This window comes from Triticum aestivum, chromosome 2B (assembly GCF_018294505.1).
Source record: "Triticum aestivum cultivar Chinese Spring chromosome 2B, IWGSC CS RefSeq v2.1, whole genome shotgun sequence".
Lineage (NCBI taxonomy): Eukaryota > Viridiplantae > Streptophyta > Magnoliopsida > Poales > Poaceae > Triticum > Triticum aestivum.
The window spans coordinates 812242724-812266626 of record NC_057798.1 but is presented as its reverse complement, the minus strand read 5'-3'; the positions used below and the strand labels follow the sequence as shown (position 1 = coordinate 812266626).

Genomic DNA, 23903 nt, shown 5'->3' with positions numbered 1-23903 from the left:
CCAAAGAGGCAAACATTATTGAGAAAGGATGATGAATCGCCGCTGTCCGCCCGACGTCATCTGTGATGCCGTCGACGAGCGGCCACGCACGCACAACCGCTAACGCTCGGCCCGGTTCCTCCGCCGGCGGAGCACGACGACCGGCGGGCGAACCTGCCCCTCGGGCGACAAGGCTCAGCTACTGGCACTTGGCCTAGCTCCGCGGGCGTCGAAGCGCGACTCCGACCGGTGCAGAGCTCCGGCAGCCGAGGTGTGAAACGCGGGCAGCAGTGCTCGCGTCGACCTTACCCTCTGCTCCACCGGCCCGCGTGTCCGGCGCTGGAGCTGCGGCCAGCTGCTGGTCCTCTTCATCGCCACCTCTAGCTGCCGACCGATTTCGGCCAGACCGGCAGTTCCACTGCAGCAGAGCTCTCCGGACTCCAGCCTGCATCCACGACTCTCCTTCTAACCCTTAATTCCTGCTCATTTATTCCCTTAATTCCCTCCTATTTATTTCCGGCATGCAGGGGGTAAATGGCCGTGGGAAAAGGAAACTTCCCTTACATGCATGAACAGTTTTAACTCTGCCTTATCGATTAACGGAGTGACACCATCTGCATGCAGATTAATTTGGCGTTGGACGTGGGCAACTCCGCCTGCACGCTTTGGATCAGGCCAGTTCAACGCTTGTGCGCTCGTTAGCACATCCACGTCGGACCTCACCAGCGCCTCCAAGCCCAGCCCTCCTCGTCGGCCTTGCCTAGCCAGCTCCGCAACGACTGGATCCCAGCCTAGCTGCGGTTCAGTCGGACGGGCGGGAGCACTCGGACGAGGCGTCCGCTTGGATAGGGCCCACTCGGCCGTGAGGTTGCTGGATTCACTCGGTCGGTCCTCCACAGCAACGACAATGACCACTGCATTCAACTCGTCTGCGGCTCTACTCCATGCAGCGAACACACTCGTGGATTCATCTCCCTCCAGTGAACGAGGCGACAGGTCAGGGCGACCCTCGACTGCGACAACTGCTTCCTCTGGCTCAACCTTCCCATAGAGTTTCACTCGACCACCACATGCTTCATCATCGGTTGAACACATCTACATCATCCGGACGCCCCGCGCATCGTTACTCCGCGGCACGCGTCTACATCATCCGAACGCCCCGCGCGTTGCCACTCCATGGACGCGTCTACTTCACTCGGACGCCCCGCGTACGTCACTCCGCGGCATGCACATCTACTTCATCCGGACGCCCCACGCATCGTCACTCCGCGGCAGGCGTCTACTTCACGCGGACGCCCTGAGCATCGTCACTCCGCGGCACACGTCTACATCATCCGAACGCTCCGCGCGTTGCCACTCCGTGGGACGCGTCTACTTCACTCGGACGCCCCGCGCATCGTCACTCCGCGCACGCGTCTACATCACTCGGACGCTCCGTGTGTCGCCACTCTGCGGGACGCGTCTACATCACTCGGACGCCCCGCGCATCGTCACTCCACGGCAAACATCTTCATCACTTGGCCGCCCCGTGCGTTGCCATGCCGCGGGATTCGTCTACTTCATCACCACTCGGCCGTCCCGCGCATTACCATCGGTTGGTCACCTCATCACCATTCGGTCACCCCGCGACACAGTTTTTACAATCTCATAAATGATTGTTATTCTTTTTTATATGCTCTAAATCCCCTAGTGGGTGACTTACTTGTGAATCCGTCTCGCCTAAGTTTCAAAAAATCCTACCGAGTGGAGAGCAACCCTCCCACTCGGGGGCTTAGCTGCAGTCCAGTACTCGCCTAAGTTTCAAAAAATCCTACTGAGTGGAGAGCAACCCTCCCACTCGGGGGCTTAACTGCAGTCTAGTACTCGCCTAAGTTTCCAAAAATCCTACCGAGTGGAGAGCAACTCTCCCACTCGGAGGCTTAGCTGCAGTCCAGTACTCATCTAAGTTTGAAAATCCTACCGAGTGGGGAGCAACCCTCCCACTCGGAGGGCTTAGCTGCAGTCCAGTACTCGCCTAAGTTTAAAAACACCACTCGGCCGCCCCACGCGTCGCCATCAGGTTGGTCACCTCATAACCACTCGGCCGCCCCGCGCATCGCCATCAGGTTGGTCACCTCATAACCACTCGGCCGCTCCGCGCGTCGCCACTCGGTTGGTCACCTCATCATCACTCGGCCGCTCCGCGCATCGCCACTCGGTTGGTCACCTCATCACCACTCGGCCGCTCCGCGCGTCGCCACTCGGTTGGTCACCTCATCACCACTCGGCCGCTCCGCGCGTCGCCACTCGGTTGGTCACCTCATCACCACTCGGCCGCGCCGCGCGTCGCCACTCGGTTGGTCACCTCATCACCACTCGGCCGCTCTGCGCATCGCCACTCGGTTGGTCACCTCATCACCACTCGGCCGCTCCGCGCGTCGCCACTCGGTTGGTCACCTCATCACCACTCGGCCGCTCCGCGCGTCGCCGCTCGGTTGGTCACCTCATCACCACTCGGCCGCTTCGCGCGTTGCCACTCGGTTGGTCACCTCATCACCACTCGGCCGCTCCGCGCGTCGCCGCTTGGTTGGTCACCTCATCACCACACGGCCGCTCCGCGCGTCGCCACATGGTTGGTCACCTCATCACCACTCGGCTGCCCCGCGCATCTTCACTCGGTGAGACACATCTACATCAGACGGCCGCCCCACACATCACCGCTCAGTTGGTCGCCTCATCATCACTCGGCCACTCGCTCGCCTTCAGACAACTAAGTCATTTTACATTCTGTTATTTCCGAGTATCCCGTAATTCACACATCACCTTCACTCGAAGGCCGCACCACCGAGTGTACCTCTACGCTCGGCTGCTTATTTTCACATACTTGCTTAGTACTGGTTATGTGACTCCCGAGTCCAGCTTCCATTTTTTCGCATACATCATTCATGAACACCATGCGTCGTTCTTAATTTCGAGTTTGCATCGGTCCTCCGGGGCTGCAACTTAGTCGAAACACTACACTTCCATTTTATTTGAGCCAATATTCCAATGAGTTCAGTCGGATCCGTCGCTTCGACAAGTTCGAACTGATCATTCGCTCTTTCAGACTCTTGCTGGTTAACCAGCAAGCCCCTTGCACTCCCAGCGGGTGTCTATGGCTCTTATTCACACAAATCATTTGAGCACACACCGAATTTCCTCCAGAAATTATTTCATTGGCTTGTGCCATTGTTTACACAAGTTACACGATCACTCACCGGCCCTATGTGCCAACTTCATCGCTGCTCGCACTCGGTCACCATACCGGTCCCAGCGCACCACAACACCGACCTTGTCACTCTGTTGACTTCAAACACATCCAGCCAACCCCTCTGTGGAACTCTCTTCATCGTATCAATGATATAGACCTCGTCGGGCATGAGACAGATAAGTCTCTTTCATAATTAAACTTCACACTTCACTCTTTTGCAAGTTTGCCTCTTTCGAGCATCATTCGGAAGCTTCTCCTCATCTTTACCCAAGTCCGACTCGATGAATTGCAAATCATCCATTCAAAACTATATTTCTCGTATTCCGACATGTCCGTTGTCGAAGCCTGTAGTATGCTCGGGGGCTACGCCGCACTCGGGGGCTACATCTCATTTGGAATGACACTCTCCTAAGTGGTCGAGTACTTCATCACCAATCAGACCCTTCACTTCAACAAGTACATTCGATTCGTCACTTTGACAAATTTCATAATCACCCAGACACTCTGCGTGCCATCTTCGTTCCTACTCAAATTCAGTTGTCGCACCGGTCTTGTTGCACCACAGCCACACTACACCGACCTTGTCGCTACATCAGCTTCGAAAGCATCTGGCTAACTCCTTCAAGGACCATTTTTGCCACTCGGCTGGACACTTAATCCTTCACTCGGCCACCTCGCATAGCATCACTCGGTTGTGCACATCTTCACGCCTCGGCCGTCCCTCGCATCGCCACTCGGTTCTACACGTCTTCACCACTCGGCCGCCCCGCACGTCGCCACTCGGTTGTGCGCGCCGCCCTGCACGTTGCTACTCGGTTCTGCACGTCTTCACCACTCGGCCGCCCCGCGCGTCTCCACTCGGTTGTGCGCGTCTTCACCACTCGGTCGCCCCGCGCGTCTCCACTCGGTTGTGCGCGTCTTCACCACTCGGCCGCCCCGCACTCGGCCGCCCCGCACGTCGCCACTCGGTTGTGCGCGTCTTCACCACTCGGCCGCCCCGCACGTCGCCACTTGGTTCTGCACGTCTTCACCACTCGGCCGCCCCGCGCGTCACCACTCGTTTTTGCACGTCTTCACCACTCGGCCGCCCCGCGCGTCGCCACTCGGTTATACACGTCCTCGCCCCTCGGCCGCCCCGCGCGTCACCATCATTTGGACATGTCCTCACCTCTACACCCCCAACATGGGAACGACTAGGTTACTCATATGATCAAACCTCATATCACATTCTGTAGCGAGCTTACCTCTTTCGAGCATCACTCGGGGCTACCTCCAGATCACTCAAGTACTACTCGACTTCTGAGTCGAAGAGAAACAAGCTAGACCAATACCAGATCCTCAATTACTACTTGACCTCCGAGTCAGAGAGGAACAAGTTCGACTAGTACCAGCTAAGAAGATTTTTAGTTTTCTCAGACCTCCTCCGACTGCCCGCAGTCGACGGCGGTCTCGGGGACTACACCCAGTGGGTGCACTCATCGTGCCCCTACTGGAGTAATCTCCACTCGGTACGACCTGACCAGTCCGAGTGATGAACAAAAAAAAGGGCAGGCTCTAAGACTCCCGCCGACTGTTGGTATCCACTTGGAACGGTCCGCCCGGTCCGAGTGACGGCCAAACAACAACAAAAAATACAGGCTCTAAGACTCCCGCCGACTGCCCGCAGTCGACGGCAGTCTCGGGGACTACACCTAGTGGGTGCACTCAGCGTGCCCCCACTAGAATGGTATCCACTCGGAACGGTCCGCCCGGTCCGAGTGACGGCCAAACAAGAAAAAAAAAGACACGTTCCAGGCGTGAAGAAATTCCGAGTAATCAGTTACTCAATGCAGGACCAGCTCCAAATCACTCAAAACAAATTGCTATAAGGTGAGTTCAACGCTCCTCCGTGGACCTGATTGAGCTCATTTCACTCGGACACCGTGCAGTCTGGAATCCGTCAAGGCAACACGCGAAGATAAGACCATCGGGTGACCAGAGGAAGTTCATAAGTGCCTCCGTAGCACTCGACTCATCTGGGAATTCACCTCAACTCGACCCGCTCAACCTCGACCGATTCCGGGGCTAATGACGAGGACATGTATTAGGGGTAGGGTAACAGGCCTGACCTAAAGACCCTACCCATGGATACCATACACTTTGTACTGGGCCCCTGGGCAAGATCACCGTCCAGACGTACCGCAACTTGAAAGTCACTCGGACGGCAACAACCACTCGGAGCACAGCACTCCACTCGACGAGCTCATTCCACTCGGCCGTGTAACTCACTCGGATATGCGAAGACCAATAGTCAGCATGATGGTTTTGTAGTGGGCAAGTATTATGACATTGATGCTTCACTTTGTAACATAGGAGGTGAGGGGGTGGCGCACTCTATATAAGCCACCCCCACCACTAGACTATGGGGGGGGGGGTCAGGGTTCTTTTCTTCCACCTCTCTCTCTTTTCACCATTAGTCTCAAGACTTAGCTCAGGCATGGGGATCCGTTCCTCTCTCTCACACACACATTGTAATCTCCGGATATATACTCAGATAAAACAAAGCCTCTCCGGAGCACGAGACGTAGGGTTGTTATCTCCATCGTGAGAGGCCCGAACTCGCTAAAACCACCGTGTCACCCATATGCATCTCGATTGATCATGCTCCGTTACCCTATACCTTATTATTGTCGGAATCGTTCCCACGACAGGAGGGGCGAGAGCCCCTCCGAGATTGGATCTATCTCTCTGTTTCTGCGTTCTCTGATTCTACCCCTTCACCGTTTCCTTTATATCTGGAGATCCGTAACTCCGATTGGGGTGAATCTTTCGTCCAGATCTTTCCCATAAAATTAGCTTTCTTGCGCCAGAAGGAGAGCGTCAACCGCCTTACGGGTGGACCACGAGGGCCAGGGGCACGCCTGGGGGGTAGGGCGCGCCCCCCTACCTCGTGACCACCTCGGATACCGTTTCGCGTTGATTTTACTTCCCAAAAATCATAAATATTCCAAAAAAAATCTCTGTCCTTTTTTATCCCGTCTGGACTCCATTTGATATTGGGTTTCTACGAAACAAAAAACATGCAACACACAGGAACTGGCACTGGGCACTGGATCAATATGTTAGTCCCAAAAATAATATAAAAAGTTGCCAAAAAGTATATGAAAGTGAATAATATTGGCATGGAATAATCAAAAATTATAGATACGACGGAGACGTATCAGACATCCTCTGTCTTCTTGATCCAGCAAGACGGCGAGGTAGTGGATGAGTTCCGGCAACACGACGGCGTGGTGACGGTGATGGTGATGCTATCTCCACAGGGCTTCACCTAAGCAGTACGAAAATATGATCGAAGGTGTAAATGGTGGACGGGGGTGCCATACAGGGATAAGACAATGTTGTGTCCTTGTGTGGCGCCCCCTCCCCAGGCATGCCCCTGCCTTGCCCTGCGCCCCCTTGCCATATTTCCCCAAAGGAGAAAGGAAGGAGGAGGAGAGGGAAGGAAAGGGGAGACCTAGTCTCCACTTTCCTTCTCCCCTAGGGCCGGCCAGCTATGGGGGCACACCAGCCCCTTGTGGTCTGGTGTGTTCCCTCACTTGGCCCATAAGGCCCATAACTTTGCCGGGGGGGCGTGCCCGGAACACCTTCCGGTAACCTGATAAGTACCCGGTACTACCCGAAACACTTCCGGTGACTAAATACCCTCGTCCTATATATCAATATTTACCTCTCGACCATTTTGAGACTCCTCGTCATGTCCATGATCTCATCCGGGACTCCGAACAACATTCGGTCACCAAATCACATAACTCATATAACACTATATCATCAAAGAACGTAAGCGTGCGGACCCTATGGGTTCGAGAACTATGTAGACATGACCGAGACACCTCTCCGGTCAATAACCAATAGTGGAACCTGGATGGCCATATTGGTTCCTACATATTCTACAAAGATCTTTATCGGTCGAACCGTTATGACAACATACGTAATTCCCTTTGTCTGTCGGTATGTTACTTGCCCAAGGTTCGATCATCGGTATCTTCATACCTAGTTCAATATCATTACCGGCAAGTCTCTTTACTCGTTCTGTAATACATCATCTCGCAACTAACCCCTTAGTCATTTGCTTGCAAGCTTATGATGTGTATTACCAAGAGGGCCCAGAGATACCTCTCCGATACTCGGAGTGACAAATCCTAATCTCAGTCTATGCCAACTCAACAAACACCTTCGGAGATACCCTAGAGCATCTTCATGATCACCCAGTTACGTTGTGACGTTTGGTAGCACACAAGGTATTCCTCCGGTATCTGGGAGTTGCATAATCTCATAGTCAAAGGAATATGTATTTGACATCAAGAAAGCGATAGCAATAAACTGAACGATCAATATGCTAAGCTAACGAATGGGTCTTGTCCATCACATCATGTGATACCGTTATCAAATGACAACACATGTCTATGGTTAGGAAACCTTGACCATCTTTGATCAACGAGCTAGTCTAGTAGAGGATTACTAGGGACACGGTATTTGTTTATGTATTCACACATGTATTTAATTTTCTGAGCAATACAATTCTAGCTAGGGATGGAAGTTTTTCCCATGGGTATGGGTACCCGCGGGTACCCTACCCGAATACAATGGGCATGGGCAAGACATGAAGAGGTTTTGTACCCATGGGTAATGGGTATCCATACCCGCAAAATATATGGGTAGGGCATGGCTATGAAATTGCGCCCATGGGTAACCCAATGGATACCCACAAAAAATTAATAAATGAAAATAAGTCCTATGACATGTGGTGTCGACATCCAACTCCCATGGCCCATCCATAAATCTTGTATTCCCTAAACCGGCCATAGCTCATATGCTCACACGCGCTTTCTCGCCACTCCCCCTACATCATATATGTCTCCTCGAAAAGATGAAATCTTGAATCTCGTCGTCGAAAACTCCTGTCCATCTCTCGATCCAGCGATCCCCAATTCCCACAGCCGTCTCCCACTACGTTGAGATTCCACCAACCGTTGCTCACACTCCCTTGATTCCTCCAAGAGGCCGCACCCATCGGAGGAGGCTGCGTCGGTGCTATAATACTCTCTTATCATCACTTGAATTTTAGACTCATTTCTGTATTTTTTATAAATTTAAATCCCATAGATTGTATCAATTGGATACCCATTGGGTATAGGATACCCATGGGCATGGGTATCGATTTATACCCATGGGTATTGTAGTGGGTGGGTATAGAAGGTTTCTATGGGTATGGGTTTGGGCAGAAGGAGGTTGTTCCCGCCCATACCCTACCCATTGCCATCCCTAATTCTAGCATAAATAATAAACCTTTATCATGAATAAGGAAAGATAATAATAACCATTTTATTATTGCCTCTAGGGCATATTTCCATCAGGTCCTCGGCAAGAAGGACCCAATCTTCAATAGTTGGTGGGTCCATGGCCCGTCCCATGACTAGTAGGCTGACGTGATGTGCACCCCCTAAAACATGACACCGTCAATAGCCCCTGAACTGGTCTACAAACCGAGGACATTGACTCTCTTCTCGGAATGGCTTTCATCTTCTTGGTCTTCGACTTCGCAGGCGAGTTCCGTCTTCCACGTCGGCTTCTCGGATCCAAGGATTTAGTGGGGTGCGAGGTCTTCAAGTCTGCAATTTCTTATGCTGAGGTTGATTCCTCGTAAGTGGAGTCTTATTCTCCGAGGAGTCCATTCGACCCTCGGCAGTCTCGTGTGTTGGCATTGCACTTTACTCCGGCTAGTAGAGGGAATCTTTTAGTCAGGCCTCCTTACGCAAATCGGGTCTGAGGGCTCCCTCAACTTAATATGCAAAGGGTCGCTTACGTGGGAGTTACAAGCCAGGTGGGTTGAACCCTGAAAACTTTATGGTCAAATCAGAAACGCCACCATGCATTATGAAAACGAGCTGTCAGTTATTACTAAGCACATCGTGGCCCAAGGCTATTTCTATTGGCATGTCCCATCAATAAAGGGCTCATGCCCCGGATTTTCAACCATATCATTAACGAAAATGCTTTAATCCATGTGCCCATATGGTGCATGATCTATCGAGAACTAGCGATTTCCATGGTGTGGTGTGGTGCCCCTTGGTCTTTTACTAACCTATAAAAATGGTAAATCTAATTTACCCACGCTCTCATTCTTGCTTCCATCACCCAAGCTCCTGTCAGCTCAAGCGCTTGAAGACTTGCTTTGTGCTTTCCCGACTCCCCTCTCCACCGCGAGAAAGATGGCCTGCAAGGGGAAGGGTACTGCTGCTCCGTTGTCCGAGGCCGCCAGCAAGGGGGGTCGTTGCCCTCCAATGTCATCGTGGGCACCATCATCGAGCTCTAGGCATAAGTTGTTCCATACTCTCGGTAGCCATATTCATCATCATCTTGTAACCCCCTCGCCCGAGGTGTTCCCACATCAATACAAACACAAAGCAGGGCATAAGTTGTTACATCACCATGACGGCCCGAACCTTGGCAACCCCCTTGTGCGAACTCCCTTCTGATACTTCTGGACACAATCACCACCCTACCGAGGGTACTGGTTGTTTACCGTATCGTCTATAGCAGCGGCGGCGACGGTAGAGGCGTGCCTAGGTTTCTCGAGAGCAATGGCCCGCCCTTTTTCTCCCGAGAGCAGACTCAAGTGCTACGTATCGACAATGACTCGAGGAGTAAATTTTCTCTGCTTTGTGTGATGGCTAGGCCCAACAAACAAGAGTGCTCCCAAATTTCCACCGGAGTAGGTACAGTTTAGCACATTTAGCCCAATTAGCGGGAAAACATGGGATAAGACATAAGACAACCATCCAACCGCCAAAAACGATCGGATTCTGACAATGGAAACGGGTTAGAGCGCGAGAGGGTTAGGATTAAGCTGGGTTTCTCTGTCCTAAATTGCTAGTGTCTGAATATATAAGAAAAAACGGATGGAATATATTTGTACCCATTCATACGACATGAATGTAAATGTAAAAAAGCAAAAAAGAATCACAAACCTTGGTGTGCTCTGTGTAAAGGAGGAGTCTTGGTGTGAAAGGAAGCCATTACCATTACCCATTAGTGTAGTAATACTTGTCAGGGAGCCTTCTTCTTCTTCTTGGTGGAGAGAGAGGGAGACCAAGAAGAAGAAGGGGATGGCGATGGCGCCGCCGCGTCTGCTGCGGGGCCTCATCGCGCCGCTTCCGCTGTTGCCGGCCGACTGGCTGCCGTGCCATCAGCAGCTGCTCGCCTCCGCCGCCCTCCTACACCGCTGGTGGATCCCCTCGCTAGCGCGCCTCCGCTGCTCCGACGGATTCAAGCTCTTCCTCGTCCTGCTCCTCGTCTCCGCCGCCCTCGCCGAGGTCCGCTACGTCGCCTCCGCCTCCATGGCGCCCACCCTCCGCCCCGGCGACCGCGCCGTCGCAGAGAAAGTTGGTTCTTTTTCTTCCCCCTCTGCTCTGCTAGAGTAGATAGATCTCTTCCATTCTGCTTCCCTGGCTTGGATCTCCCACGATTAGACGATTAATTACTTAGCTAACCAACCAAAGAATGAAATGGGGAATAATTCGATTTTGATTTTGGTCAGGTGAGCTACAGGTTCCGGCGGCCGTCTGTGGGCGACATTGTCTTCTTCAGGGTGCCCACGGCGCTGCAGGTAGTTCCGCTTTTTACCTCTACTTCTCTTCTTCCATTCCATTTTTACTACTTGTCAGTCAATCTGATGCTACATTTTTACTGCAGAACTGCGGCATGAATAAAGATGTCGTATTTATTAAGAGGGTTATTGCCACCCCTGGGGATTTCATCGAGGTAATCATCAACTTACTAATCTGATGCTAACATTGTCCTTATTACTACAATTCATTCATAGATATTGCTACTTCCATTTATTAATCCTTCATTTAGTCATCCCCCTCTGCTGATTGGTCACTTTTTTGTACTACAAATTACTCCCTCCGTTCCTAAATATTTGTCTTTCTAGAGATTTAAACAAGTGATTACATACGGATGTATATAGACATATTTTAAAGTGTAGATTCACTCATTTTGCTTCGTATGTAGTCACTTGTTGATATCTCTAGAAAGACAAATATTTAGGAACGGAGGGAGTACATACTTATCATTTGTTCATTCTTCCATTTACTCATCCTGCTGATTGCACAAAGGCGATGCTCACAGTGTTGATATCATTCATTCATCCTACTGATTGATATATGCTGCTTTAACAAAGATGGCGCTTATATATCTTCAGATGCATATCAAGTAGTACTGTCATTCTTTCATTTGTTCATCCTGCTGATCGACGTATGCTGCTTCAGCAAAGGCAATGCTGACCCACATTAGTAGCATTCATTCATTCATTCATCACACTGATTCGCATATGCTGCTTGAGCTAAGGCCATCCATATACCAAGATGCATTATGCATTCTACCTAAATCTGAATGCCAGCACTTACGCACAAACATTTTTACAGGTCCGGCAAGGCCAGCTTATTGTTAACAGTGTTGCACAGAATGAACACTACACCGCACCCCATGCGTCGTCGTACACGATGGAAGCCATGGTTTGGTCGTTGCATCTCTTTCTATTACCCTGCTGATTGAGCATTGTCTCCTTGAACAACATTGAGGAGTTGCTACTGCCAGGTCCACAGATACTTGTATGACCAAACTACCATGCCTCATTATTGCTAGACAAACAAATGACCATACATACTACTACTGCAAGAGGAGGACCAAAAGTGGCATGGCTGCTCTGTGTTGTTGACTTCCTGAGTACCCCCATTGTTCTTTCGAAATGAAATGACGGGTCTCAGATGGTGGATGATCTCTCCCTCCAATCCTATTCTCGCTCTCTGCTCAATTCTATGCCCGGATCCATCTGGTACTAAGACTGTGCATCGTCCTGCAGCGCCTCCCTGAAGGCCATGTATTCGTCATGGGTGATAACCGTAATAACAGCTGTGATTCTCGTGCCTGGTAAGAGACAACACATCCACTCCCATGCTTTATCTCTCTGTGTTATAACTGATTACTCATGTCCAGACTATCTTTTTCTGAAAACTTGCAACTGCTGTGAAATTCTCGTGCTAGTCATCTGAAGTCATTACAGATTGTAATAACTTTTTTCCCCAAAGGTTTATTTATTTATAGCTGTACTGTCAAGGTGTCGACTGTAAATAAGAGGTGGGATTTATGTGTTCTCAGTTTCGTGTAATAACTTCAGAGTGGGAATGCACATATGTTGCTAGAATGCGCTCTAAAAGGATTAGCTCGGTTTCAGTTGTTTTATGTTGGCTATGGCCGTTGACAAAATCTTGTGCTAGTCATATTGCATCCATGCTTTGAACTAGATCCAGTATGATTGCAGATTGAATTGTTGAACTGCTATGATTGTCATTTGATTTGTAATGGCATAAGAGTAGAATGCACTAAGGATTCACTCTGTTCAAGTTGCTTTATTATTATGGTTGTATGGCTGTTTAGGAAATCTTGTGCTCGTCATATTAAACATCCATCCTTTTGACTGGATCCAGTATCCAGTATTATTGCTTATTGAATTGCCGTGATGAACATTCAATCTGGAATCACAAGAGTAGAGTGTCCTTATATGTCTGTAGTTGCCAGAATGCGCTCCATGGAATTTCTGGTTACATACTTGCAGTTGGTTTTTCTCTAAATTTTTCAGCAACTTGTACTAACCATTGTGATGCTTGTGCTGACAGGGGGGCTCTTCCTATCAGCAACATTCTTGGAAGATACATGATGTCCTTCACAAGATCGTCCCTCCAATAGCCAAGGCGAAGAGCTTCGATGACCACCAGCGTTGCCGAACACCCCCTGATGCCACTTGATATGATGTTATCGAGCTATGTTGGGCCTCGAGCCCTTCTTAGTATGTAGATCCACGAGACCTTCCTATGCAGTGTGATGTAGTGCTGTCTGTGTAGTATTACTTAATCCTGGGAAGAACTACGTAGTGACTTGGTTAGATGTTGTCACTCACCCCTGGACTGTCAGGTGTTAGTTAAGCTTACTTGTTGGTAGAACCTGCAAAATGTGCCTAAAGGTTTACACCTTCTAGTAAACGTAGCTGTCTGAATCTTACCGGTAATGTTTTATTATGTACCGCGTGCTTGACATTCAGAAGTTTGCAGTGAATAATTGTGGTGGTTCCTTGCTGCCTGTAGATAAATCTGTGCTGTGTGTTTTCTACTTCTCATGTCTCTGAGTACTGATAACTGTTTCTCTTGTGTATGTAGTTGATGTATTGAATAATGGTTGATAATACAGGTTTTGTTCCGATATCAGTTTTCTACAGTGTATTTTTTTAGCTCTTTTCTTTTGGAATTAAGTAAAACATAAGATTATATCTGAGCCATACAAACTGCATATTAATGAATAAACAGAAGAAAACCAGGCTTTGTTGTGAATTTTTCAGACAAAAGATTGCAGCATCACATTATGAATATTTTGCTGATGTACTGTATTTAAGTTTACCTTCAACTACCATATTGGATGAAACCATCTCAACAGCAAGGTTAAAATTTCAGCACCCTGCATGATAACCCATCCATTATACAGACCAACTTCCACTCCGGTGCTATGCTAACAACCTACTACTTAGATACCTTGGGGCTCAGACACAATACTCCCAGAACATGCGAAACAGCCGAGATACAACGCACACGAGACAGTTTTGTTTACAATCATGCTCCTGAGCCCTAACTCGGTGAAAATCGATGGTCAGCATGGCGCGCTGACCGGGCATCAATGCAGTGACCGGAACGAGTCCGATGATCTGAGAGGAACCCCTTCGCTATACTCATCTGTCTGCTTGAAGGACCGCGCCAATGAAATGGTTGGAAGACGGAATGAAGAAGAGTTCGATAGCCCTGCAGTGGCACATAGCAGATAACTTGGTTTCAGAGCATGCCACCGAGGAAGGAACAAGAAAAATGTCAGCTTGGAGCAAAACTCCTAGTACCATCAGCCATGTCCTTTGTTTTGTGAAGTAGAAATGTTCCCGAGAATATCGTGACGAAGCCACACATCTCTGTAACGATTTGTGTCGGATTTTGCCGGTCCCAGTCCTGCGTAGATATAAAATGAAATGAAATGACATGCGAAGCAACAACTGAGATGATCAGGCTACCAAGCATTTCTAGCTGGAGAGAATGGCTAGAACTTTTTGACAGATACTAGAACGAAATCATCATACCTTGAACATAATCACACTGGCCAAGATGGTTAAAGATGTGAACATTGTGTAATATATGGGGGATACAACTGCTGTGTTAAATGTGTCAAGGGCCTGCAATGCATTCAGGGGCGAAATCAGTTGTCATTTTCTTAAAACTAAACAGCAACTGCGTGGGTTAGGAAAGTAATTCCATTTCATACAGTTTGCTGAGCTAAAAAATTTAAAGCAGCCTGAAGCCTACAGGGCATTCTTTTGCCTTGCACAATGTACCGTTAGTGAACTTGTATTTCAGCAAAGCATGCCTTTAGTAGCACACATGAGTTTTACCAGGAGACCAAAATCTACTGGAAATTCTAAACATTTAAGGCTCTAATAATACTGATGGATTAAATGGGGGTGAAAACAGTACAAACCATTATGTCATTTCTCCTTGGTTTATATCTTGTACAGTCATAGAACTCCGATCACCCTCGTATTATGCTGGTATGCTAAGTCATGGATGGGTGGTTCAGAGAGAGGAAACCAAGTATATACCTTGTTCAAGTAATTCATTTGAGTAATGATGCATGAGATGACAACCATAGTAAAAGCCCATGTCTGGGGATATATGAGTTGGTTCGTTCCGGAAAAGGTCAGCTTCAGAGCTATCCCAAGAGCTTTCACACTCATGACCTGCACAGGTCAACAAACGCGTTCACACAATATACTGACTAGAGAACGATATATACATAAGGATATAAAACTAGAGACAACAACATACCGAGATGGAACCTACGAGAGAGCAAACACCAATGTACACCATGACATGGGTTTGGCCATAAAGCGGAACAAACTTGAACACAAGCAGAGCGACAATAGCAAGTACTACGGCCACATAACACATGAAGGCTGAAAAACAACATGAGTTGGTTAGCACTCACTGTTAATCACAGTGAAGTTGGTAAAGCACGGTAAGTGGCACTGAAAGGAACATTCCGAAATTGGCAGATGCAAACAATGTATACCTGGTTCAGTGGCCAGATCCCAAACTTCTGTCACCGACTCAATTTGACGCTCTTGCGGGGCATGGAGGACAATGGTGGTGGATCCCACAACACATAGGACGCATCCGAGAATGCCGAATATGTGCAGCTTCTCACGCAGCATTACATGTGCAAGTACAGCGCTGCAGTACAGATTAATGATGAAACCAGTAGAATCTCATGAGATGAAACACAGGAAGGAAGGATATTGTAACCCCAAAGCCTTGCCTGATGATTATGCTGAGAGCACCAAGAGGAGTAACCAAAATGGCTGGCGCAAAGGCATAAGCTACGAAATTTGCAACTTCCCCAACAACCACTGCAAAGGAATTTAGGAATGTAGAAGGTACAGGATAAGTTGAGGTACCTATTTAGAGAAATAAAATACAGTAGAAGATAGAGAAGAGTGGTTGCTTACTTGTTATCATGCCAACCCACCAAAGAGGCTCATATAAATAAGAGTAACCACCAACCCCTGTGATAACATGGAGCATCAGTAGTTTAGTACAGTTAGTTATACAGATAAAGCACAAGACTTAAGATATGACAGTTGGATACAACAAGTTTTGTTCAGAATGCTTCACCGAGCAGCGAGCAGAGTAAGCCATTTTGCAGCAGTAAGATCACAAACCCAATTCTGAGCATTCGATGCATGAATTGCAGTGTGGTGCGACGGCTAATGCGATTAACATTGGAAGGACACAGAATGTCATAATAAAAGTCTAAACTGCGGTCGACACGCCATATAACACATTCAGTGCAATCAGGCAGTAAGTAACTCCATTTGTTCTGAATATAAAGCGAGATAGGCATGAGGCAGGTGAGTAGGAGGCAAATGTGTGATAAGCCGGCCCTAATCGCTGCCACAACAAAGCTCCAGCTTGTGTGCTGAGCAGCCACATGGATGGATATTGGAATCTACTTACTGTATGTTTCTACTCTCATCCGAATAATAAACTACTGTACCAGAGTATGTTAACACTGAAATGGGGATTGCATTTCTGTGCAGAGGATAGGATAGGGTGGTCTGTGGTGAATCGGGGGAAAAAGAAGTGATTTTTCAACCCGAATTGCGGGTCACCGGAGCGGAAGAGGGAGGAGGGGAAGGGGGAGGGGGGGTTACCAGCCCTGACGCCGCCGGAGGAGGAGGCGGCCTTCTTGAGGCCCTTCTTCTTGATGATGAAGCTGGCGCCGATGAAGAGGCTGGAGGAGATGGCCAACACCAGCCCCTTGATGTTGTCCGACGACATGCCCGTGTACCACCTCCCGCCCCCCGACGCCGACCCGCCGTCGCCGGCCGAGGCGCCGTCCATGCCGAGCCCTAACGCCGCAACGAGGAGGAGGAGGAGTAGGGAGGGCGCGTCGGCCTCATGCGGCGCGAGATCGGCGGCGGCGTGCTTCTCTCCAGAGCAGAGCAGGAGTCGAAGTCCAGCCGCGGCGGGGCGGGGGGTGGTGGCGCGGCGAGGGTTGGTCGTCGTTGGTTGTTGAGCAATTTCTCTTTTTTTTTTCTTCGCTCGGAGCAGAATTATTCATTCCAGCACCACCACATTTGTGTGTGTGTTTTCAGCCCTGTCACTAATTTTCTTACTGACATTTGTGTTTTTCATCTGTGGAAGAGATTATGTTCTAATTTTTTTGCCACAATACATACGCAAGCGCTCATCCAGTAACCTCATATTCCTATGAGCGCCTTGATTAATTTCTTTACTGACCTGAAATAGAGCAGAAATGATCCTCGTGTTTTTCCATAGAGATGACCCCGAGTCTGAGTTATCGAACCCATGAAAGGGCAGTGCCATTTAAGCTAGGGTCTTAAACAAGTTTTGCTAGAGAATTAAATTTCACCTTTGACCGGATCATAAATCAAGCCGACGTTGAAAACACTTATATAAAAATAGGCATGTGTATGAGGACGTATGCTTACACCCATATATTTGTGTCGGGATCATCATGATCTTAATTTGTTCTCTGAAAGTCATCCATCAAAATGTGTTTGCTATGTATCAAAGTGGGGATGTGTCCAAATTACGTCTTGACCGGCACGCACCCTACATCAAAAGTCAGTTGTTCAACCAAAGGCCCTATCTGTCTCGTTGGTTTCTCCAGTAATTAAGACACAATAATCAGAAAAAAGCATTGGCTTTAATAACTACACCTCTTGAATCCCCAAGTATAGGATCCGTGTTGCCATACTAAACTTTTCTGTCATTGGTGTTTAGAATAACACCAGCAAGTCCAACATTTTGCTGGTTAATTGGCCTTAAGTTATCATGATTCTTCAAGAAATGTTTAAAGGTTTCATTCTGCTCCGAAAGTCATCCATTAAGCTGTGCTTGCTACGTATCGAATTGGGGGATGGGTCTAAATTACGTCTTGACCTATACGCATCTTGCATCAAGAGTCAGTTGTCCAACTGAAGGCCCTATCCGTCGTGTGGGGTTGCCGTGGTAATTAAGATAGCAATCACCAGTACAAAACCCCCTCTTTAGCAGCATTCTGAAGTGCCCAATAGCAGCATCTGGGCGAGTGTAACATCCCAAAAATTTCCAAAATTTGGAATGTTAATTATAAGATATTACTGATTGACTTGTTGTGAGTTTTAGGGGAAATTAATTTTTTTGAGTTCTTGTTTTAAAATTTTTAAACCAAGTTATAAAAGTTGGATAATATGTTATCGAATAAAGAAAACTATGGTTGAAGAATTTATTCAAGAATTGAAAGGGTGTTCATTTCTTATTCTTTTCAAATATTCTGAGACCACATTCAAACACTACTCCAGGAATGCCTAGTAGTGACGGTCGCAAAAAGGCCATGAGTGGCGGGCTAGGCTCTCAGGGCCGCCCGCCGCGGAGCTCCCGCCACTGCTATAACCGCATCAATGGAGGGTACCCGCCCACCACTGGCAGAGAGTCTGCAGTGGCGGGCGCACATCCTTGTCGACCAGTGGTTAAATTTAAAGCAGTGACAGTCTTGTTTCAGCGCCTGCCACTGAAAGCACTGTGATGCAAATTAAAAACTCTGTAGTCATGGCAGCATATTTGCTGCCATGGCTGCATTTTGCATGTCACAATTGGCAATACGTTGCGATAAGAAAATACGATGCATATTGCAACATATGCTAACCACTAGCTATTTGTTATCAAGCAATAATAAGTACAACATAAAGCAATAAACAAATATATGTTCAACAAAACTCTAACAAAATAAGTACATATATCATATATGTTCAATAAAGAGCTATAGCTAGTCCCAGAAAGCAGTACATATATGTAAGATATCCTGGTCACCACCAAAAGTACGCACTACAGTGATTGCTGGACATCATACCATAGATAGATTTTGTTTCCTCCCTCATGACCCTCGTCAAATTCATGAAGAAAAAGTAAGAACGACTTCCCATCTTGCATCCCGAATTTTGTGGCAATGTCAATCCAATTTTGACCATGCAAATACGTTTCCCTCCCTAGTTAGTGAGAGTGAGGGTCAAGGGAATGCCATCTTTTAATAGCATCATGTTGAACTGAATCGTCCAGTCCTTATACATGGCCAGGTTGGCCACATGCATGAACTCCTCCCTTCGCCAACAAGGGATAAGTTCAGTATGATAAAAAGAAAACAGAAATAAAACAATTGTGGGGGCAACATTACCAAACCAGAAGCTATAACACTTACTAAAGGGAACATACTGCCCACTCCATAGTGTCCTCGTGAAGATCAACACATATCTCATTGCAAGTTAGGTGAACTTTGAAACATGCGCCTACCCTTCTGTCGCCACAGAAGTGGCATCCTTCGTTCATTTCCTATGCTCATGTTTTGGAATAAATATGCATGTGAATATTGATACCGAGAAGACATGGATATATAGAATAAAAGGCTACCAATAAAAGGCTACCAACATATTAAACATCAACCAATATTAAAGGCTATGGATGTACAAAAAAATTATGCATTAATTACTTATGCTAAAAAATGAAACATTGAGTGTATGAAATCTCACAGAACAGAAATTAATCAACGTCTCATGGTATTTTCTACACTCTTTTGAAGCCATGTATGTTGGAGCATCCCAAAAAAATATGCATGTGAATATTGATATGGATATGGCATTGGATATATAGAATAAAAGGCTACCAATCATGCGGAAATCCGTTGGTACTCCTAGGAGCACGCACTCCTGCACGTGAAAAATATATTTCAAAGTGTGAAAAAATTCCAAACAAAAATTTGGCGTATACATCTCGACATTATATGTGTGCACGTCAAGTTTTGGAGAAAACCGACGTTTTCCGTGGCTTGTGTAAAAAAGACAATAGGATGTCTTGTGAAAAGCATTTTTTAATACCGGATTTTGTCTTTTTCATACGCGACATATAAGTTGTTGGTTTTTCGCAAAACGACTTTGTGAACATGTACAATATCGAGATGTACGGGCCAGTTTTTGTTTGGAATTTTTTGACATTTCAAAATATGTTTGAAACACAATTTAAAAACCAGGAGTGTGTGTTCCCATGTGCCAGCACGCCACTCTCTAAATATATTAAACATCAACCAATATTAAAGGCTATGGATGGACATAAAAATTGTGCATGACTTATGCTAAAAATAATGGAACAATGAGTGTATGAAATCTCACAAAACAAAAAGTAATCAACGTTTCATGATATTTTCTACACTCTTTTGAAGCCCTGTATTGTTGAAGCACTCCAAATAAACATGCATGTGAATATTGATACCGAGAAAACATGGATATATAGAATAAAAGGCTACCAATCATGTAAATATATTAAACATCAACCAATATTAAAGGCTATGGATGGACAGAAAAATTGGGCATGACTTATGCTAAAAATGAAATATTGAGTGTATGAAATATCACAAAACGGAAATTAATCAATGTTTCATGATATTTTCTACACTCTTTTGAAGCCCTGTATTGTTGGAGCACTCCAAATAAATATGCATGTGAATATTGATACGGATAAGACATAAAGGCTACCAATTATGAATAAATATATTAAACATCAACAAATATTAAAGGGTATGGATGGACAGAAAGATTGGGCATGACTTATGCTAAAAAAAATGAAACATTGAGTGTATGAAATTTCACGAAATGGAAATTAATCAGCGTTTCATGATATTTTCTACACTCTTTTGAAGCCATGTACTGTTGGAGCACTCTAAATAAATATGTATGTGAATATTGCTACGAATAAGACAAGGACAGATTAAAAGGCTACCAGTTATGTGAATCAAAGCTACTAATGTGAATCTATAAATGTGTGAATCAAATCTACTAATGTGAGTCTGTACTGATGTGAATTTATAAATGTGTGAATTAAGTCTACTAATGTGAAGATCCACTAATGTGAGTCTGTACTAATGTGAATCAATAAATGTGTGAATTAAGTCTACTAATGTGAAGATCTACTAATGTGAGTCTGTACTAATGTGAATCTATAAATGTGTGAATCAAATCTTCTAATGCGAAGATCTACTAATGTGAGTCTGTACTAATGTGAATCTATAAATGTGTGAATCAAATCTACTAATGTGAGTCTATAATAATGTGAAGATCTAATAATGTGAATCTAAACACCAACATTCACATTTATAATCACATTTATAATCTATGAATATGTTTATCTATGCATGTATAGAATTTATAAACAGTAACATTCATCTACATACGTGAATCTATTATTAAGTAATATTCAACTACACTGTATACACAATAGTTACCCGTGCACTACTTGAGCGCGGGGCAGAGGAGGAATTGGTAGTGGCGACGGAGTTGGAGGAGTCGGCTGGCGGCGGTCGCGTCATGCCCCCCGCTGCTGGCTGAGGAAGGCATGGAGACTAGGTGCCGACGACGGAGTAGGCCTGATGACTAGGGTCCACCAGCGACGAGTGGGGCATGACAGAGGAGTACCCCGACAAACGAGGGGGGCGCGTCAGAGAAGGGAAGCAGGGGTTTAGGGCGCGGCGACGAGGGCAGATGCACTGTAGGAGGACGGTCGCGCCGGCGAAGGGACGCCGGAGGAGGCGCGCGGTGATGAGTGCAGATGCGGCGGCAGAGGAGCGGCGCCCATGCCGACGAGCGTCGCTCGGTGGCGGAGGGGGGTGGCAGCGGCAGAGAATCGACAAGATTTTTAACAGCCTTTTTGTGAGGGAAAAATGGTAGTTTTGGGGGGAAATGAAACTTTTGTGGACTGGTTTAGCTGTGGCAGGCATATTCCGGTATCCGCCACACATATATTTTGCCATGAGATGGCATCAGGCATTGCCAACCAGTGGTGGTTGTCACGAGATGCCCGCCGCTGCTATTACACTTACCTGTGGCGGGCCCCTATTGACGCCCGCCACAGCCGAGTTATGCAAAATAGCCCATGTGAAACATTTTACATGTGGCGGGTAGTTGTGAGTGCCCGCCACTGCTCCTCAATTTGTTGTGGCGGACGCTGCTTATTACCCGCCACTGCAAACTTTCCAAAATAGCTTTGGCGGGGACCCCGCCTCACCGCCAATCATTAGGGTTCACCTATAAGACCTTTCCCTGTAGTGAAATAGAGGAGTGAGAATAAAATGACTTTCTCAATTGTGGCGGAAGAATATTTCATCAAGGGATTTATTTGAAATTGGAGATTCCCTTTTTAGAATTTGGAGTTGGATTGCATCTAAAATCTAGTTACATATTTCGAATGATTTATTAAATAAAATATGTGAGGAGATGACTTGTCCAAAATCATCATTGGAAATATTTAATATTGCTTTGGGTATTATAGAACCCTAAAACAATTGTTGGAATTTATAAAGCCCATAATGTATTATTAAGTAAGTTCATAGAACTAATTTTTATCTGTCGACTGGGACAATTTTTCCAAAGAATACGCAATTTTTCTGGAACTGTTTAAAAAATATAATAATCCTAGACCAATTGGGTGTGGCCCATCTATTGCTTACCTATCCCTTGCCCACGTGCGCGCAACCAAACAGCAGCGCAGAACAGCACTGGCAGCCCAACAGGAGCAAAACTGGACAAGCCCACATAACTTTTAAATTTTTTTCTCCTTTGTCTTTCACTTGGGCCTACTTTCCAGACTAAGGCCCATCTCCCTTTCTCATAGCGCAAGCCCAGGCGCTGGGTCTTCTTCCTCTGTACTTGATGGAGCCATATCTTCCCCAATTTCTCAATCGGAGTTCATATCCGCCGCCACGTTCGTTCAAAGGTTGCATCACAAACTTCAAAATATATCAACCTCCTTTCTTTCTATTTCTCCATGGCGCATCTCTTTGAATGAGCGAGGACTCAAGTCCTGCCAAGCTCCGAGGGCGGCTCTACTTGCCTCTGTCCTGTTCGCTGGAGGCCAACGGAAGTAAGACGCCGGCGACGACCGAGCCGCGGGCCGCCTCCTCGACCAACTCCGGCCATCTCTCTCTATTTTGGATTCATCCATCAGGTCTCTCCCTCTCCGCGTCTAAAAAAACACTGAACTGAATCGGTACGGGCCTATTAGAACAACACACTTGGCACCCCAATTCCTTATCTCGTATTTATTTTTAGAAAATATCCAAACTTCAAAAATTCATATCTCCTAAACCGTATGTCCGAATTTGACAAATTTTATATCCCCAGATTCTTTGGAACCTGTACTTCTGAAGGAGCAAAAAATATTTCACTTTTAGTAATTTCAAAATTGATTCAAATTTAATAGGTTAATTTGAGTAAATTCTGTATAATGTTTAATATACAAGTAAAATAGAAATGTCCCCTTCATAAGAACTTATCCAGAGGACCATAAATTTCTGTTAAAACACTTCCCCTAATTTTTCACTTATGTCTAGCTACTTGTTTGGCCTCAACACTTCATATATCATTTCTTTTATCGTAATCCAATTCCATCATTGGTTTAAACTTTTATTCTTGACTAAATTGTACTAAGAGAATCCTTAGAAACCCCTCTGGCCATATTATCGTAATTTCCAAATTTGGACTTAGGAAATGTTTAGACTAATTTCTTTACCATAAACCCTCATGCCGTCCAACTTCAATTCCCATATAGTTAATCATAAGAAAAAAATTCCAAAGGATTTCTTCATAGGAATTTATTTATATGATCTTGCTCCACAACGATGTCTTGATACCGACACTTGAACTTAGGTGGAACACCATATGGGTATTACTCAAATCTCTACAAAACCCGATATGGACCTCGACATGGAATTTGAGTTCAAATAATAACTTGGATTGGACCATGATATGATCTTAATTTCATGATTAACTTTCACATTTCATATGTTCAAACCACAAAGGAGTTGAAACATATTCCTAAACCCTGTTGTTAAACTGCACGGACTACATCCATGATCTTTTCTTATATCAAATAGATCAAACCCTAGAATATGACTTATATCATATCTTCATTCAAATTGAGCTCCCTATCCAAACCCATGGCCATGTCTTAGCTATTAT

At 46.4% G+C, this 23903-nt stretch overlaps 2 protein-coding genes across 3 annotated transcripts; one reads left to right on the top strand and one right to left on the bottom strand.

Moving 5' to 3' along the window:
* Nucleotides 1–10288: 10288 nt before the first annotated feature.
* LOC123047629 (chloroplast processing peptidase) lies at nucleotides 10289–13397 on the top strand. 2 transcript variants are annotated; one of them, XR_006423057.1, is made up of 7 exons: nucleotides 10289–10632; nucleotides 10788–10856; nucleotides 10943–11011; nucleotides 11677–11766; nucleotides 11849–12021; nucleotides 12114–12181; nucleotides 12928–13397. XR_006423057.1 is itself a non-coding variant. In XM_044471220.1 (6 exons), the coding sequence occupies exons 1-6, from the start codon at nucleotides 10357–10359 to the stop codon at nucleotides 12995–12997; spliced, it is 642 nt and encodes a 213-aa protein (XP_044327155.1). In that variant the 5' UTR covers nucleotides 10289–10356; the 3' UTR covers nucleotides 12998–13397. The 2 variants fall into 2 exon arrangements, 1 of the variants encoding a protein (XP_044327155.1); XM_044471220.1 differs by lacking the exon at nucleotides 11849–12021.
* A 267-nt stretch (nucleotides 13398–13664) lies between these two features.
* Nucleotides 13665–16935, bottom strand: LOC123043004 (probable magnesium transporter NIPA4). Its single transcript, XM_044465329.1, has 9 exons — nucleotides 16551–16935; nucleotides 15846–15902; nucleotides 15656–15746; nucleotides 15410–15570; nucleotides 15166–15293; nucleotides 14940–15077; nucleotides 14424–14516; nucleotides 14190–14295; nucleotides 13665–14097 (listed from the first exon to the last, which is right to left on the bottom strand). Exons 1-9 carry the CDS (start codon nucleotides 16738–16740, stop codon nucleotides 13973–13975), a joined length of 1089 nt encoding a protein of 362 aa, XP_044321264.1. The 5' UTR covers nucleotides 16741–16935; the 3' UTR covers nucleotides 13665–13972.
* Nucleotides 16936–23903: the final 6968 nt, after the last annotated feature.